This window comes from Magnolia sinica, chromosome 8, assembly GCF_029962835.1.
Source record: "Magnolia sinica isolate HGM2019 chromosome 8, MsV1, whole genome shotgun sequence".
Taxonomy (NCBI): Eukaryota; Viridiplantae; Streptophyta; class Magnoliopsida; order Magnoliales; family Magnoliaceae; genus Magnolia; species Magnolia sinica.
In genome coordinates, this window is record NC_080580.1 from 90,392,047 (window position 1) to 90,411,442 (window position 19,396).

The following is a 19,396-nucleotide window of genomic DNA, read 5'->3' on the forward strand; positions in this document are numbered from 1 at the left end:
AGAAAAGGAAAAAAATATTAATTCATCCAATACATGCAGATGATTAGAACTTGATTTTAACATGCATACAAAAACTGCTTTCCTCAATGCATGATGTTTTCAAGGGATATATAACAGTGACAAAATTTAATGCACGATGTTACATTGCAATATGCAAAATCACTCAAAAAATAATAATAATAATAAAATAGCCCACAGATTCTGTATGGTCACGAGTTTTCACTTGCAACCATTGCAGCTGGGTATGAAGCTACTACAGCTTACCACGTTTTGCTGCTCTCTTGGCCCGCTTGGTGGATTCAGTTTCTAATTGGAGTTTCTTATGAGCAGATTCATCACTGTTGTCATCTCCTTTGTCGTTCTTCTTTGATTTACCTGTACGTCTTGCTTCCTTGATGATGGGTTTTTCATCATTATCATCTTCATTCAAACTCTCGTTCTTCTTTGATTTACCTGAACATTTTGCTTCCTTGATGATGGGTTTTTCATCACTATCATCTTCTTTCAAACTCTCAGATGCTTTAACCATGTAAACCTGCATTCACATGTTGCTTGATAAGACATTATACCCTTGAAGAAAGATCCTAGCCATCCCATATCCAACCTCCTCCTCAGCCATTTGTAATCTTCATTTTTTTTTCTTTACTCACCATCTATTTCTAGGCCACTTACTGAAGAGCTAGCATTCCTCATTGACAATGGGTCCATCAGATCAACAATTTGGATCAGCTAACATTCCACTTGCATGAAGTGGTGCAACAAGACACTTCATACTGTGAATGTCTTTCTCATTGACATAGACATTTTGCGTCAGTAAGAGGAGATATTTCCAAGAAGGTACTAAGAATGTCAATCCTAACAAAGTAAGCTTGACAACAAAAGCATCCATTCGCCAATTCCTACTTTAGGTATAGTTCCACCACAATCAGAGGAGATAAAGAGTAAATAACGATAGTGCATCATCAAGGCCACAGTAACTACCAACATACGATGGTCGAATTTATGATAATTGAGTTAAAAAATTATGCATAACTAAACTAGCTTAAGGGATGTTTCACAATCTAAATGACTTTGAGGACCTGTTTGTTTTGCTAATGACCTCGGTAATAGAAAGGAAATGTGTAATCAAAACAACGATATCAGTGTATTTTGGTTAATGATTTGACATTGATGTAAAATTGTCATCATTACAATTTTACTAAAGATAGACCAAACATGACAATGGGCAGTCAAATGCAGATGTTGTCAAGAAATAGGTAAAGAATATGCAGTGCAATTTTAGTAATAATAGGATTACAAACGTGAAATTAGTTAGAGACCATTGATCAAGAAGTTCCTAAAATGACAACTTTTGATACCTTAATAATTCATAAGTGGAGAGAATGAGAAGGATGTTGCCTATAAAATTTAAGCTAGGTGGAAGAAATAGACGTGCTTCTAGAGTTTCATGTCATGTTGTGTACCACTCAAACTGGAAGGAAAATTTTATATGATAGATATAAGAATAGACGTGCTTTATGGGACAAAATGTTGGGCAACTAAGGAACAGGATGTTCATAGGATGAGTGTAGCTAAAATGAGGATGTTGAAATGATGAGTGGCAATACAAGGATGGATGGAATTAGAAATAATGCATTCGAGGGAACTTAGGAGCGACACCAGTAGGCAATTAAATAAGTGAAAGTAGACTTAGATTGTTAGCTCAAGTGCAACTGAGAACAAGAATTGCGCAGATTAGGATTGAGTTCTTACAAGTTGAAGGCCCTAAAAGGGCAAGGAGGGGGCCTAAAATGGCATGGATGGAGGTAGTAAGAAAAGACTTGATAACCTACTGTCTAATTGAAGCTCCCTTGATAGAGTGGAATGGTGGAACAAGATTCATGTAGCTGATCCCAATTAAATGGGATAAGGCTTTGATGATGATGATGATTGTGTTGATGAAGTTAAAAAAACCATATATTATTATAGTAGAAATTTCGCTGAGAAAACAAAAATGGCTGAGAAACAACTCCACCTATGAACGGGTAAAAAGTCATATCAGTTAAGAAATTGAGAGGAATGCTTACTACGATGCACACACTTCATAGATTTCCACAAAGTACTTACTGGAAAATCTCTATCATGCACACAGCGGCACTTGCGTTTGGTGATTGGACCATTAGTGTGGTTGGACACCATATAATGGATCGTATATGAAAAGGCATATAGATCATACAGTTCTATCCATCCAATAAGTTTCCTGAGATATGGATGGTTAATCAATGGGCAAAGTCTCCTGCTCCTTAGATGAGCTGATAGAAACAATGACGTGTGTGCGAGTAACCCGGGGTTCAAGCCCTGGTAGTGTTGCCTTAAAAAATAAAAATAAAAAAAAATCAATGGTTGAAGTCCACATTCGATGAGCAAAACTCCCTACAATCCAGCTGGAGCTTCCAATCACTACAACTTTTGGACCATGTCCCATCCATGAGGTGGCCCAGTAAGTTTAGTGGTGGCAAACACCATTCACAATTGCCATGGATGGTGGGAATGACACTTTTACATGCTTGATGAATTCGGTTCTTGTAAATAAATATTTAGAGATTGTTACTACCTTGAATTTTGTGGGCTCCGCCAGTTCAAATACCAAAGCATCACCATCATCCAGTTTATGATCCACGGCAAAACCTCTCCACCCACCACTAAGACCTGTTCGGCTACCAATGTAGATGGCATCATACTCTGAGCCATTTTCATCCTCCAAGATCATGTTCAGCTCATTTCGAGGAAGGTAATCTTTGCAAAACCGACGTGGAAGAGCCTGAGATAATAACAAAATGAAGCACGAACAATTGAATTCTCTTACCTTTACTATATAACAGACCATATGTAAATAGGTTTCATTGCATTTGGACATGAAAGTCCCCAACTCCCCCATTCATACAAGTGAGACCCTTAAATTAGAGATCCGGATTGTTGATTTCATAGGCCCCACAATGGATGAGAGTATTACCAAAACTTCCAAATTAGAAGATCATAAACATCCATTCTTTGGGATTCTACAGACTTTGTACTTCTTTCTCCTAACCAATTCTCTACATGTGATGCATCTAGGCCATACATCATGGACCTGCTTTGATCATGGGGGAGGATGTAAAACAACCCATCCTTCTGAGTATTTTGGTGATTTTGGGAGGTTTGTATCTTAGGAAATCTTTACTAGGATCTTATGTGTCATTAAGTCATAAGCACATTTCTATTTTGTTAAGATCTTTTAAGATTTAGAATTTTTTTTAGCTGTTATTTTTCTCTTTAAAAAAAAAAATGAAATTTAGATGCCAGTCTTTAGGATATGATTTAGATCTAAAGACAGTAAACTCCAGATTTGAGAGATCTTTTTAGAACTTTATATATTGTATTTAGGCCTTAACTAAAGACCTCTAAACCATATTCCTCTTCTTATTTTCTTTATCATCCATCTATATTCCTCGTGACTGAATGGTTAAGACCTTCCAATTTGCCTGCGGTCAGGTCCCTCTATGCCGCTATTTACTCTACGGACAGGTCTCCGTGTGATGCAACTCCTTTTGTTTGGAAATATCACGCTCCTCCTAAGTTCAGATGTTTCGGGTGGTTAGCAGCTCGGAATAGAATTCTAACAATTGATAACCTGGCCAAGAGAGGCATGCAGATCGTCAACATATGCCTGTGTTGCATGTGTCAAGCAGAATCGGTGAACCATTTACTGGTTCACTGCTCCTTTATTTCTTCCATTTTCTCTCATTTCTGCGAGCTTTTTTCTCTCTCCTGGTGTGTTCCGGAGTCAGCAGCGAAGATGTTGATGGTGTGGAACGGGGTCAAGCTTGGAAAAAACAAATTGAAGATCTGGCGTATGACCATTCTTGCGATTTGGTGGGCGGTTTGAAAAGAAAGAAACGAAAGATGCTTCAATGATAGATCGTCTACTGCAAAAGCGGTGGGGGCTAGGGCTAAAAAGATGATTTTAGAATGGGCTGTCAATGTAAAGGATTTGAATAGTGTTGATCTTAGTTTTTTAGGTAGTTAGGTGCTTTCTGCTATCTCAGCAGTTCTGTTCCTTTTGTTTCTCTTTTGCTTTTCTTCTTGTTTGTTTCCCTCTTTTAATGGATTTTCAGTTGCCTTTAAAAAAAAAAATTCTTCCAATTTGGCAGATTTTTGGTGCACCTCACATCTACAGGGGGTCCATCATATCAACAGATTGGACTGCCTTATCATAGTCACGTCCACATTTGACACATTAGAACCCAATAATTCTTTCACCATTAATTTGAATTGATTGCCTCCGATTTGAAAAAAAAAAAAGGGTAAAAATGTTAGCTTACCAACCAAAAACAGCTAGACACATGCGATCGAACCATTGACTTGACGAAAGATGGGTGGTCAGATTTTAAATTACTTTGGAGCTTCTCTGCACTCTTCATTGCAGACACACGCTCTTCATATGATGCAATTCTAATTGTATGATCCACAGTAAATGATTTTCTACCATAACTGAAAATACCACAACACAAGCATTAGCAGTTCAAGGACTTCATACAGGTAAGTGATAAGAAATTCATGATTGAATACATCCCATTCGTCTAAAATGTCAACCTTGTGCGGAAATGCTGGAAATCCTCACCAACCTGTTACAATTTTTTTTTCTTGTGCGGAAATGCTGGAAATACTCACCAACCTGTTACAATTTTTTTTCAAAAAAAAAAAAAAAAAAAACTCATTAGTATCTGGATTCGGTTAAAATTTTAAATAATCAGACAGCTAGCAGAATCAAGAGATATTGCAAATGATAGTTTACACAAGTAGCATGTCTGTTTATGTATGGAATTTCATATTTACATGCACATAAACTAATTAATGTTGAAAATTAAGCAGTATAAATAGAGGACATAATCAGATTTGAGATAGAAGAAAATACAGATTTGTGGTTCCAAATTTTGACTTGAGCATTCAATATCTTAAGACAGATTTACTGCCCTTATATGAATGTTCCAACAAGTTCAAAGATGGAAATTACAAATGGTCTTCAGGATACAATGGACTCGCAACTCTGGAATTCAACAGCAATACTCCTGAAAGTAACTCTCAAGTATAACACTGATGTTCTGAAAAAACACACTCAAGTGGACGAAAAAGGAGGCAGAAATAGATTTTAGGGAACAAAGGTCAGATGATTTGGGAATTGTGTGCATCTGCTCCTTAAAAAAGATGTCAAGGATTTATAGGTTCTACAAAAAGATTGTCTTCATACATAATGTCAACCCAATCAGCATGCAATGTCACTAGACATGCCTTTTTCGCATGGCAGTTATCACAATGTTACCTCTAGACAAGAACAGTCATCCCAACAGTCAATCTGTTGCCACATGGTGAGACACGTAACTACCACCGGAATCCTGGTAAGCATGATCGATGCCATATGCCAAGTACCCAACCAACACCACAACTGGAACATAGACTCAAACCACAAACATGCAAAGTGCGCCAAATGCCCCCAAGCAGCTCCATAGCCCCCAATAACCATGCAACACGACCCTCTGTGCATGATGCTTTAAACAGTGCTTCACATGGTGAAGCACCGTCCTTACCAGAAATTGAACAAGAACACCCCTTCTAACCACAAATCCACATTGAGTCTTTTGAATAAGTAACAAGAAAAATTACTTTTCTTTTCTAGTTATAATAAAATAATAATATTTTTTAACTTTACTTTTCAAAGAAAAAACTCAACAATTAACACTAACCAAAATGGTACAAAAAACAGATGAATAAAGATTATAACAGAAGTGGATCGCAGATGCAGTTAGTTTAATTGGATTGAATCAATTGATAAAACATACATGTAAGCATGCACCACTGCCAACATATGGAGGTACCTGAAGCTTGTCAAGCTTGTACTCTCATGCCTCTGGACATGCTTAAATACAGTTTAAATGCAGCTTACTCTTTGAGACATTAGAGAGAGGGATGTCTTACTTCATGGTATGAAGTAACAGTGTTCCTTTCTCGTGAAGAACGTCTTAGCTCCAACGTTTCTAGGCTTGCCTTTGATTTTGGTTTCTCATGACGATGCTATATGAAAAGACCAAGGAAAAGAATTATGGACTGAGATATAAAAACTGTATAACCGAGTCAAAGAAATAAGAGTATAGTAAGAAAGAAAAATATTCCAAGATTATAATTACTGACAAACTAAAAATAAAAGAATCCTTCAGAACTAAATCAATCTTTATCAAATGTGTTTAGTGCATTATGAACAAGTAAATTTCCTTAGTGAGTAAAAAAACAGCAAAGGTTCAAGCTCACCACCAACTTGTTCCCAGAGTTTGTAACCTCTAAGAGACTTTTGGAAATCTTCAGAATCCCCAAGTCCTTCAATTCAAGAAAGAACTATAAATAAATCAACCACATAAAAGAATTTGAAAGACGAGCTCACTTGATAGCCTTTTCGTCTAGAATAGACAAAGATGTACCTTTCTATTAATGAAACAAAGAATAAATCACACATACTAATTATAAAGCCTCTAAATTAAGGAGGGATCATTTTCTCCTCTTTATAACTTCATAGAAATCTGTTTTTAAAAATATAGATACATGCACATGACATATTGCACTAGTGTTAAAAGGAGAAACAAAATAGAAGAATAAAAGAAAAACAATATGATTTACAATTTATTTATTTTCACATCTATTTTACATAAATAGACTGAAGAAAGGATTACTAGATCAGAGTGAGAAAGAAAAATATATTCCAGATGAAACAAACAAAAGAGGTTAGCAACTTGGGCTGTCAATGGGCCAAAGATTGGACCTAGAATGATATTTCATTTTTCTTAATTCCAGCAAGGAAGGGAAAAAAAAAAAAACTCAAATCCCAAGGGGTCCTTTGGGTGCCTGTAAATGGTTTAAGTGGTAAATGATTTACAGGTGTAAACCATTTACAGCCTCCTATTTGGCAGTAAGCTGTAAATGATTTACAGGTAAATGATTGTATGTTTGGATAGCCTGTAAATTGTTTAAATCCTACAAATTGAGAGCCAGTCTTTGAAAATATAGCCTTTAAGCAGCTTAAATGGAGAGGCTGTAAATGAAATCTCACCTTTTGTGCCTGTAAATGAGATGGGGGTAAATGTTGTAAATCATTAGGCAAAACAGGTCATCCAAAACACAGAGTGTAAATGATTTCCCTGTAAATCATTACAACTTAGCCCCATGCACAGGCATCCAAACGACCCCTAATCAAATTGGTGATTTTATGGATCCTTTTGCTGGTAAAAACAAATTCAAATAATTCTTCTTTTTTTTTGTTTGAGCTACGCAATGAGCAAACCTTCTATTAATAAAAATTTAAATAAAAACTAAAATATTATACGATTGTGTGTACTTCTGTATAAGAAAAACTGTCTTGAAAAGCAAATGTTGAAACTTTTTTTTTTTTTTTCAAACAAACTCATGGGTTTTGGTTAATCAATAAATTCCGCCTGTCTGATTGCTCCCTTCCTTTCCATTTCCAAAGATATCTACCTAATCAGAAATTTGAAAAAATAAAAACAAACAATTGTCAAAAACAACGACAGAAAGATGAAAAAAAAAATAGAATCTTCTTTTTCTAAACTTTATCTGAGTATATATACATTCATCTAGAATTTCTCCCTGCATTTCTCTTTAGACGAGAGAGAGAGAGAGAGAGAGAGAGAGAGAGAGAGATCTGAGTATATATACATTCATCTAGAATTTCTCCCTGCATTTCTCTTTAGACGAGAGAGAGAGAGAGAGAGAGAGAGAGAGAGAGATTTCTAGCGTTGTGTGTGTGTGTGTGTGTGAGAGAGAGAGAGATTTCTAGGATTGTGTGTGTGTGTGTGTGTGTGTGTGTGTGTGTGAGAGAGAGAGAGAGAGAGAGAGAGAGAGATTCCTAGGGTTGTGAGAGGAGAAGAAGAACGAGAGAGATTTCTAGGGTTGTGAGAGGAGGAGGAGGAGGAGGAGGAGGAGGAGAGAGAGAGAGAGAGAGAGAGAGAGAGAGAGAGAGAGAGAGAGAGACCTGGAAGCGCTTGAGATTGTCTTCGAGTCTTTGCTTGCGAGCTTCTTCGTAAGCGTTCTCATCCTCTTTCGCCATTCCCCCGACAGCGAATGAATGCTCTCCCCTGGGCGGGATATGCAAATACCCTCTTTTGAATTGCCCGCTTTGCTTGCACACGCGCACTTGCAAACGCCAACAACAAGTGCTCCGCACCTCCAGAGTTGGCACACGTGTGACGAATCCCAGACGTCTTTTGCAACGGCCCACGGTGGATGTGTGTTAGATCAACGATCTGTCCAGTAAACATCATGTGTCTAGAGAGAAAAATAGGTAGCCGTCCATCCGCTGACCTGATTTTCAGGTTAGGACATATTCACAGAAGGTCCATCTGATCAACGGTGCGGATCAAACACACTTGCTATGCTGGCATCTCCGCAGAGCTTGCGCGAAGCCTATCGTTAAGTGGTACATGCCGTTGATTTTGATGGGTCCCACCTTTGATTGGTTTTAGGTTCACCAGTAAGGTCTTGTAATGTGGGACACTCCATGCAAGGTGGGGCCCAGGAGATCAACGGTCTGGATCACCAAATCATCTGGACCCTTCATTCTTCTTTTGCCTAATTGGCGCTACCCACCGCCCTTATCATCCACGATGGGCCCATGTGGATCACTGATCCAAGCCGTGAAAATTTCGAATTGAATTTCATCTCATTTTTGGGGGTTGTGCCCTAAAATAATCTGAAATAATAGTAATAGAAGGGCAGCATGGATAAAGAATACATACATCAAGATGGGTCCCATGGGAAGGGCTGCTCCTAATCCACTCCCTTCCCTAATGTGTCCTAACAGGCCCTAAAGATGCCGGGCATTAGTCTTTTTGTGCCAAAAAGAAAAACAACTATCCCTGTTAAAATCATATGAGCCAGCCTGCCTTCGCACAATTCTCCGAAGCCAGAATTCTCGAGCATTTTTTTTCTCTCTCCGGAAAGGTGATTCTCTAGCAAGAATTTGGCTTTCACCATACATGTACCTAGAGGTGTACACGAACCTAGCTAGCTCGGTTAGTTCGCTCGATTCGACTTGGTTCGAAGCTGGGTTCCAGCCGACTCGACTCGGATCGAACCAGTTTGGTGACTCGGTTACTTTGATATTGACGTTGCTCACCAAGTGTTTGATGAAATGACTCAACAAAGTGTGGCTGGTGGCAAGGAAGGTATGTATATGAAACCAATACCCTTTTTTTCTTATTTTTTATGTTGCTTAGAAGGTGTTTGATAAAATACCTGTAAAACCATTGCTGTTGTCTGAAATACAGTGAGATTTTGAAGGTGCAGTCTAAGTGTTTGTGAAAATGCTGCACAGGCAAACTAGGCTTGATTTTAGCTCGAACTCAACTCAAACTGGCCCGAGCTACTGACCGAACTGAGCCGAGCAGATCTGGCCAGTCAGGCTCAAGGACTGAGTGAAGCGGAGTCGAGCTGAGGCCAGCTTGACTCGATGTACACCCCTACATGTACCAAAGAGTGATCTTTTCGTGCTGAAAATAAGTCAGGGATTTTATTTTTTTTTAATTTTTTTGTTACATGGCCATCAAACAGGGATTGATACTTTGATCAACACCTTGTTATTGGGGCATTTTCTTTTCTTTTCTTTTCTTAATTTTAAAAATCCATGAAAGCATGAATTCTCAGATAACTGGTAACATGCATACAAAATCTGCTTTCCTCAATCAAATGTGGAACTTAATGCATGTTTTTTTTATAGAAATATAGAACTTAACGCGTGATGTTTTCATTGTTGACTGAGTGCCTTTAATCATATTGCCAAAAGCAAAGTTTTCGATTCAATCGACAGGATGTCAATTCGATCAAAATATTCCCAAAAATTCCCGATTGCTCGCTAGACATTTTTGGACGTTGTCAATTCAATTGACAATGCGCGCATGTTTTGCATGAGTGCGGGTTTTGTTTTTAATTGTGTACGGGAGTATTTATATACGATCTTAATACATTATTAGGGTTCGGACGAATAGAGCTTGAGAGCCAAAGAGGGTTTTGAAAGGGATCTAGGATTTTCCATCTGTAAGTTGTTCCATCTCTTGTAATTCTTCTGATATAGTGGATTGATCACCGCTTTGTGTTGTGGTTTTTTCTCGCAAGGGTTTTCTACATAAAAATTTCTATATTCTTTGTGTTTGCTTGTTCTTTTTCATTCTCTATTGATTGTTTGATTTGTTCTGAGGTTGCTTCCGTGCCCGTGAAAGGGTTTCAATGCCCAACATTCAAAGGATATAGAAAATTGACAAAATTTAATGCATGATGTTTTCACCATATTTTGTTCATAATCATTGCAATATATTTGAATACCAACAAATACTTAGCAGTAGCACAATGGGTCCACAGGAAAACATGGATTAAAAAATGGATGGATGATTGTTGTGTTGCCAAATGCAAAATCACGCATCCAGTGCCCACAGATTCTTCGTATCGTCATGAGTTTTCACTTGCAGTTGCAACCATTGCAGGTGAGCATGAAGCTACTATAACTTACCACGTCTTGCTGCTCTCTTGACCCGCTTGGTGGATTCAGTTTCTAATTGCAGTTTCTTAGGAGCTGATCCATCACTGATCTCATCTTGCTTGTCTTTCTTCTTTGATTTACCTGTACGTTTTGCTTCCTTGATGATGGGTTTCTCATCATCATCTTCATTCAAACTCTCAGATGCTTTAACTATGTAAACCTGCATTCACATGTTGCTTGATAAGACATGCTAATGGTTGGAAATATAGCATAAAAATCAATAGCCTTGAAGAAAAATCCTAGCCATCCAATATCCAACCTCTTCTCCTCAGCTGTTTGTAATTTTTTTTCTTTTGTTTTCCTTACCATCTATTTCTAGGCCACTCATCGAAGAGCTAGCATTCCCCATCGACGATGGGTCCATCAGATAGGCAATGATCAGCTAACCATTCCACTTGCACACAGTGGTGCATCATGACACTAAATATTGTGAATTTGCCTTTCATATGACCTTGACAATTTGCATCAGTAAGAGGAGATTTTTCCAAGAAGGTATTAAGAATGTGGATCCTTCCAATGCAAGTTTGGGAAAGAAATGCGGAAGACAACAAAAGCATCCATTCACCAATTCCTACCTCAGTTGGGTATAGTTCCACCATAATCAGAAAGATAGAGTAAATAACAATAGTGCATCATCAAGGCCACAATGACTACCAACATTCAATGGTCGTATTTATGACAATTGAGTTCAAAAACTGTGGATAATCAAGCTAGATTTAGTGTTGCTTCAAAATCTAATGGATTTAAGAGCATGTTTATTACGCTAATTACCTCAATAATTGGAAAGAAAAGTATCATCAATACAATTTCAGCACTACCAAACCAAACACGGGAATCATTGTATTTAGGAGACAAGGTATTTTTAATCATTGCAATTTTTCATGCAATTAATAATGCAGGGGCATTTTCACACTGGGCTCGAGTGGGGTTGTCTGTGGGATTCAAGAGCACACTCGGGGTGGGTGACCCATGCAATTTGGGACCCATGAGGGAGGTCTCGTGTTCGAGACTCCTTACCAGGGGTGATTAATGCACATTTCACACGGGCTCGAGTGGGGTAGCCCGTGGGATGCAGGGACACACTTGGGTTGCGCGGCCCATGTGATTTGGGGCCCAAAAAGGGGGTCCGACCAAGGTCCTAACCTATGAGATGTGGGGCCTAGGCTATAAGATGAATGAATTAATTCGTCATACTCTAACAGTTCAAGCTTTTAGAGCAAGTGGTTAATTGTCCTGCATCAATTAGCGTGAAAAGCTTGAATCAAAACGGCAGTATCAATGTGTTTTGGTGATGATTTGACATTAAAGTAATGTAAAATTGGCATCATTATAATTTTACCACCAATAAACGAAACACGAGAATGGGCAATCAAATGCAGATGTTGCCAAGAGACAGGTAAAGTAATTTGTAATCATTGTACATTTCATTTACATTTCCGTAGCAACTAGTGAAACAAACAAGCCCTAAAATTAGTCAAAATAAAACGAAGTATCTAAAAGGGCAAGGAGAGGGTCCAAAATGACGTGGATGGGGTAGTAAGGAAATACTTGATGACCTATGGTCTAATTGAAGGTATGATCCTTGATAGAGTGGAATAGTAGAACGGGAACCATGTAGTCGATCCCAATTAATTGGGATGAGGCTTAGATGATGATGGTGACAATGATGATGATGATGTTCAAAAATCGAATGGATCATTTTCATCCTTAATGGTTGAATTTATGATAAATAAAGTTCAAAAACTAGAGAAAATCAAGCTAAGATTTAGGGATGCTTCAAAATCTGAAGAACTTAAAGGCATGTTTGTTTCGCCAATTGCCTTAGTAATTGAAAGGAAAAGTGTCATCATTACAAATTTACCAATGCCAAACCAAACACGAGAATCATCGTATTTAGGAAAAACAATTTGTAATCATTGCACTTTTTAATGGCACTAGCATGAAAAACTCAAATCAAAACAGCAAAATTGGTGTACTTTGGGGATGATTGGACATTAAAGTGATGTAAAATTACCATCACTACAATTTTACTGCCGATAAACCAAACACAAGAATGGGCAGTCAAATGCAAATGTTGTCAAGAGACGGGTAAAGTAATTTGTAATCATTGCACATTTCCTTTACGTTTCCATGGCAACTGGTGAAATAAACAAGCCCTAAAATTAGTCGGACTAAAACAGAATATATGGAGTGTGATTTTAGTAACAATAGGAGTGAAAACGAGGAATTAGTTAGAGATTGTTGACTAAGAAGTTTCCAAATTGACAACTTTTGATACCTTGGATCAATAATTCATGAGCGTGGAGAGATTGAGAAGGATATTGCCCATAAAATTCAAGTTGGGTGGAAGAAATAGAGATGTGCCTCTTGAGTTTTATGTGATGTCATATACCACTCAAACTAGAAGGGAAATTTTATATGATAGCTCTATGAACAGCCATGCTTTATGTGACAGAATGTTGGGCAAAGCAGTTAAGGAACAATGTCCATAAGATGAGTGTAGCTGAAATGAGGATGTTGAGATGGATGAGTGGCAAGATGAGGAAGGATGGAATTAGAAATAAATGCATTCGAAGGAACTTAGGAGTGGCACCAATAGGTAATTAGACAAGGAAAAGCAGACTTCGATGGTTAGGTCATGTGCAACGGCAAACAAGAATCGCACATTATTGATTTGTGAAAACTTTTATATGAAGGCTCTAAAGAGCAAGTGGAGGGTCCAAAATGACATGGATGGAGGTAGTAATGAAAGACTTGATGGCCTATGGTTTAACTGAAGGCATGACCCTTGATAGAGTGGAATGGTGGAACAAGATTGATATAGCCGATCCCAATTAATTGGGATGAGGCTTAGATGGTGATGGTGATTGTGTTGATGATATTCAAAAACCTTATGGTATTATAGTAGAAATTTCGCTGAGAAAACAGAAATGACTGAGAAACAACTCCACCTATGAACAGGTAAAAAGTCATATCAGCTAAGAAATAAAGAGGAATGCTTACTAAGATGCATGCACTTCGTAGATTTCCATGAAGTGCTTATTGGAAAATCTCTATCATACACACGGCAGTTGTGTTTGGTGATTGGACCGTCAGTGTGGCTGGACACCATATGGATGGATCGTATATGCAAGGCCATATAGATCATACAATTTTATCCATCCAATAAGTGTCCCGAAATATGGATGGTTAATCAATGGGCAAAATCCAACATTTGATGAGCAAAACTTCTCTACAATCCAACTATTGGAGCTTCAAATCATTACAACTTTTGGATCATGTCCCATCCATGTGGTGGTCCAGTAAGTTGGTGGTGGCAAACACCATTCACAATTGCCACTGATGGTGGGAACGACATTGTTACATGTATTGGTTCTTGTAAATAAATATTTAGAGATTGCTATTACCTTGAATCTCGTGGGCTCCACCAATTCAAATACTAAAGCATCACCATCACCCAGTTTATGATCCATGGCAAAACCTTTCCACCCACCACTAAGACCTGTTCGGCTACCAATGTAGACAGTATCATACTCTGAGCCATTTTCATCCTCCAAGATCATGTTCAGCACATTTCTAGGAAGGTGATCTTTGCAAAACTGATGTGGAAGACCCTGAGATCATAACAAAATGAAGCATGTACAGTTGAATTCTCTTACCTTTACCATATGACAGACTATCATATAAATAGGTTTCACTACATTTGGACATGAAACTCCCCAACTCCCCCAATTCATACGAGTGGGACCCTTAAATCAGATATCCAGATTGTCGATTTCATAGACCCCACAATGGATGAGAGTATTACCCAAAACTTCCAAATTAGAAGATCATAAACATCTGTTCTTTGGGATTCTACTGACTTTGTAATTCTTTCTCCTAACCAATTACCTATATGTGATGCACTTAGGCCATCCATCATGGACCTGCTTTGATTATGGGGCAAGATGTAAAACAACCCATCCTTTGGGTATTTGGTGATTTGGGAGGTTTGTGTCTTAGGAAATCTTTACTAGGATCTTATGCGTCATTAAGTCATTAGAACATTTGTATTTTGGAAAGATCTTTCAAGATTTAGAATTTTTTTGTTGTTATTTTCCTTTTTTTTAAAAAAATTGAAATTTAGATGCCAGTCTTTAGGATATGATTTGTATCTAAAGACAGCAAACTCTACATTTGAGAGATCTTTTTAGGACTTTATCTATTGTATATAGGCCTTAAATAAAGACCTCTAAAGCCATATTCCTCTTCTTATTTTCTTTATCATCCATCTATATTCGTCATGACTGAATGATTAGGATCTTCCAATTTGGCAGATTTTTGGTGCATCTCCCATCTACAGGGGATCCATCATATCAACAGATTGGACTACCTTATCATAGTCCCATCTGTATGGTCTGAGCACATTTCAAACATTAGAATCCAATAATTCTTTCACCATTATTTTGAACCGATTGCCTCCGATTTGAAGAAAAGGGAAAAAATGTTAGCTTACCAACCAAAAACAGCTAGACACATGCGATCGAACCATTGACTTGACAAAAGATGGGTGGTCAGGTTTTAAATTACTTTGGAGCTTCTCTGCACTCTTCGTTGCAGACACACGCTCTTCATATGATGCAGTTCTAGCTGCATGATCCACAGTAGATGATCTTCTACCATAACTGAAAATACCGCAACACAAGTATTAGCAGTTCAAGGACTTCATCCAGTTAAGTGATAAAGAGTTCATGATTGAATACATCTCCAAAACTTCAACCTTGTGCAGAAATGGCGGAAATGGCGGAAATCCTCACCAACCTGATACAAATAATTAACAAAAAAATAAAATCTCAAGTATCTGGCTTTGGTTAAATTTTTAAATAACTAGACCGCTAGCAGGATCAAGAGCTATTGCAAAGGATGGTTTACATGAGGAAATAACTTCTGTTTATGTATGGAATTGCATATTTACATCATAGATACATGCACATAAACTCATTAATGTTGAAAATTAAGCAGTATAAATGGAGGACATAATCAGATTTGAGATAGAAGAAAATACAGATTTGTGGTTTCAAACTTTGAGTTAAGCGTTCGATATCCCTAATATGAATGTTCCAACAAGTTCAAAAGATGGAAATTACAAATGGTCTTTAGGATACAATGGACTCACAACTCTGGATTTCAACAGCAATATTCCTGAAAGGAACTGTCAAGTATAACACCAATGTGCTGAAAAGACACTCTCAGATGAATTGGGAATTGTGTGCATCTGCTCCCAAATAAGATGTCAAGGGTTTATAGGTTCTACAGAGACATTGTCTCTTTCCTAGACAATCACTCATGACTGATCTAGACATTGTCATGCCCTTCATACGTAATGTCAGCCCAATCAGCATGCAATGTCACTAGACATGCCATTTTGCATCGCAGTTATCACAATGTTACATCTAGACAAGAACAGTCATCCCAACAGTCAATCTGTTGCCACATGGTGAGACACATAACCACCACCAGAATCCTAGTGAGCCTGATCGATACCATATCCTAAGCACCAACCCGCACCACAACCGGACCTTTGACCACGAACATCCAAGGTGCAAAGTTCACCAAAAGCCCCCAAGCAGCTCTATAGCCCACTAACAACACACCATGACCCCTGTGTGCATGGTGCTTTAAATAGTGCTTCACATGATGAAGCACCGACCTTCAAAAAATTTGAACAGAGGAATTTTGGGCAAAAACAATCCTGACCACAAATCCACACTGAATCTTTTGAAAATGTAACACGAAAAATATACTTTTCTTTTCTAGCTATAATAAAATTATTTTTAAAAAAATTAACTTTATTTTTCAAAGCAAAAACTCAACAATTAACACTAACCATAATGGCACAAAAAACAGATGAATAAATATTATAACAGAAGTGGGTGGATCACATATGCAGTTAGTTTAAGGAATTGGATTGAATCAATTGATAAAACATACATGTAAGCATGCACCCCTGCATACATATGGAAGTATCTGAAGCTTGTCAAGTTTGTACTGCCATGCCTGTGGACGTGCTTAAATACAGTTTAAATGCAGCTTATTCTTTGAGGCACTAGAGAGATAGATGTCTTACTTCACGGTATGAAGTAACAGTGTTCCTTCCTCGTGAAGAACGTCTTAGCTCCAACGTTTCTAGGCTTGCCTTTGATTTTGGTTTCTCATGACGATGCTATATGAAACGACAAACGAAAAGAATTATGGACTGAGATATAAAAACTGTATAACCAAGTCAAAGAAACAAGAATATTGTAAGAAAGAGAAATATTCCAAGATTATAATTACTGAAAAACTACAAATAAAAGAATCATGAATAACTAAATCAATCTCAATCAAATGCGTTTAGTGCATTATGAACAAGTACATTTCCTTAGTGAGTAAAAAACCAGCAAAGATTCAAACTCACCACCAACTTGTTCCCAGAATTTGTGACCTCTGAGAGACTTTTGGAAATCTTCAGAATCCCCAAGTCCTTCAATTCAAGAAAAAACTATAAATAAATCAACCAAATAAAAGAATTTGCAAGAAGAGCTCACTTGATAGTCTTTTCATCTAGAATAGACAAAGATGTACTTTTTCTCCTCTATAACTTCATAGAAATTTGTTTTTAAAAATATAGATACATGCACATTGCAGAAGATAGAAGAATCAAAGAAAAAGCAACATGATTTACAAAGATTTTTTTTCACATATATTTTACATGAATAGAAAGAAGAAAGGATTACTAGAACAGAGTGAGAAAGAAAAATAAATTCCAGATGAAACAAACGAAAGACATTAGCAACTTGGGCTGTCAATGGGAGGAGATTGGGCCTAGCAAATGCAGATATATAAACATCCATCTACAACTTCTCCCTGCATTTCTCTTTAGGCGAGAGAGAGAGAGAGAGACCTGGAAGCGCTTGAGATTGTCTTCGAGTCTTTTCTTGCGAGTTTCTTCGTAGGCGTTCTCATCCTCTTTCGCCATTCCCCCGACAACGAACGAATTCTCTCTCTGGGCGGGATACGCAGATACCTCCTTTTGAATTTCCTGCTATGCTTGCACACGCGCACTTGCAAACGCCAAGAGCAAGCGCTCCGCACCTCCAGAGTTAGCACACGTGTGAAGAATCCGAGACGTCTTTTGCAAAGGCCCACGGTGGATGTGTGTTAGATCAACGATCTGTCCAGTAAACATCATATTTCTAGAGAGAAAAATAGGTAGCCGTCCATCCGCTGACCTGATTTTCAGGTTAGGACATATTCACAGAAGGTCCATCAGATAAACGGTGCGGATCAAACACACTTGCAATGGTAGCATCTCCGCAGAGCTTCCTTGGGGCCTATCGTTAAGTGGTACATGCCGTTGAATTTGATGGGTCCCACCTTTGATTGGTTTTAGGTTTCACCGTTAAGTCTCGTTATGTGCAATACTCCATGGAAGGTGGGGCCCAGGAGATCAACGGTCTGGATCCCCACCCTTAAATCCTCTTTTGCCTAATTGGCGCTACCCACCACCGCCCTTATCATCCACGATAGACCCATGTGCATGAGTGATCAAACCCGTGAATTTTTAAAATTGAATTTGAACGGCCTACAATCTTTTTGGGAGCAATTTCAATGAGCCAAATGCGAAACTTCCATATACCCGTTTCTAAATAGTGTTGAGATTCTCCGTGCGCACAGACTCTCCGTGCAAAGTACACACCAACATGCCCTTTTTGTTCTCAACCAACCCAGTCATGGGACTTTCAAACCCTCCGGCTGGGCCCAGCTGCTTTGACAACCCAGCCATGCAGCCATGTTGGCCTATCATGGATAGCTAAACGATGCATCTCCACCGTCATTTTCACACCTGCCCAGCTGGGTTTGGGTGCCATGCCTCATCCTCATGCTCTTACATTCATATGCCAGGTTTAAAATGCCGTTCGTATAAAACCATCCGGTAGGTCCCACTTGAGGTGGGCCATCACCCTAAATTTACACTTCACCCATTGATCCTAGCTCGCCAATTGGCGAAAATCTATTGCACGTATAATAGTCAACCATACAAATGCAACAAGTGAATGCCAATTAATCAGCGGTTAGGATCCTTTTGACAGCTATGATTTTGTAGGTACGTTTTGTGGTGGGACCCACAATTTGGACGGTTAAATTCGAATAGCATGCTCACCTAGTATGCAATTGCTAAGCGTCGCATACCGCTCTCATGCTCTTGCCTACTTATCAAATAACTCCCCTTTGTGGCACACGTACCGACGTCCCACGTAAGAGAAAAATGGGCTATCCTAGGGGTGAAAGTTGGGCGGGTTCAACTCGATAAAACTTGGGTTCGGCTCGGGTTGAGGTCTCGGGTTGCCCGACCCAACCGAACCCAATCAATATATAAGTTACTTATAAATTATAATTGAGTGTAGATCATTTGTGTCGAAGACACACTAGTGATGTCAGGTCTCATTTGTCCACGTCATTTCCAAGAACTGAAGCTAACAAGATACGCCGGATTTCTCTCTCCCAAATAGATTGCGTCCTCTGCTACATGACTTTTAAATGAGTAGTTGTCCTATATTTTTAACTTGTTTTTTTTAAAGAAAAAAATAAAGTTCTTTATGATGAATAATCACATATATATAATTAATAAAATCATAAATACAAAAAATAGGTCTTATATTGAAATATAATAAACTAATGTAATATTAGCACGTATACACCCGACCAAGCCCGCTTGGGTTGGGCTTGGATTGAGAATTCCCAACTCGGGGTGGGGTGGGGTTG

The 19,396-nt window shown here is 38.3% G+C and overlaps 1 protein-coding gene across 4 annotated transcripts; it reads right to left on the reverse strand.

The window, feature by feature from the left end:
- Positions 1–3: 3 nt before the first annotated feature.
- LOC131253669 (B3 domain-containing protein Os05g0481400-like) lies at positions 4–18,093 on the reverse strand. 4 transcript variants are annotated; one of them, XM_058254773.1, is made up of 12 exons: positions 17,535–18,093; positions 17,049–17,114; positions 16,719–16,814; positions 15,372–15,412; positions 15,108–15,276; positions 14,020–14,226; positions 10,698–10,772; positions 5,992–6,081; positions 4,644–4,693; positions 4,341–4,500; positions 2,594–2,800; positions 4–535 (listed from the first exon to the last, which is right to left on the reverse strand). In XM_058254773.1, the coding sequence occupies exons 1-12, from the start codon at positions 17,607–17,609 to the stop codon at positions 254–256; spliced, it is 1,518 nt and encodes a 505-aa protein (XP_058110756.1). In that variant the 5' UTR covers positions 17,610–18,093; the 3' UTR covers positions 4–253. The 4 variants fall into 4 exon arrangements, with proteins under 4 accessions (XP_058110756.1, XP_058110755.1, XP_058110757.1 ...); XM_058254772.1 differs by having other exon boundaries at positions 4,341–4,509; XM_058254774.1 differs by lacking the exon at positions 14,020–14,226 and having other exon boundaries at positions 4,341–4,509.
- Positions 18,094–19,396: the final 1,303 nt, after the last annotated feature.

Coding starts and splice junctions, on each gene's coding strand:
- LOC131253669 (XM_058254772.1), bottom strand. CDS start 17,609: ATGGCGAAAGAGGATGAGAACGCCTACGAAGAAACTCGCAAGAAAAGA. Junction 16,815..17,048: donor ATTCTGGGAACAAGTTGGTG/GTGAGTTTGAAT, acceptor CGTTTCATATAG/CATCGTCATGAGAAACCAAA. Junction 10,773..14,019: donor TGGAGCCCACGAGATTCAAG/GTAATAGCAATC, acceptor ATGTGAATGCAG/GTTTACATAGTTAAAGCATC.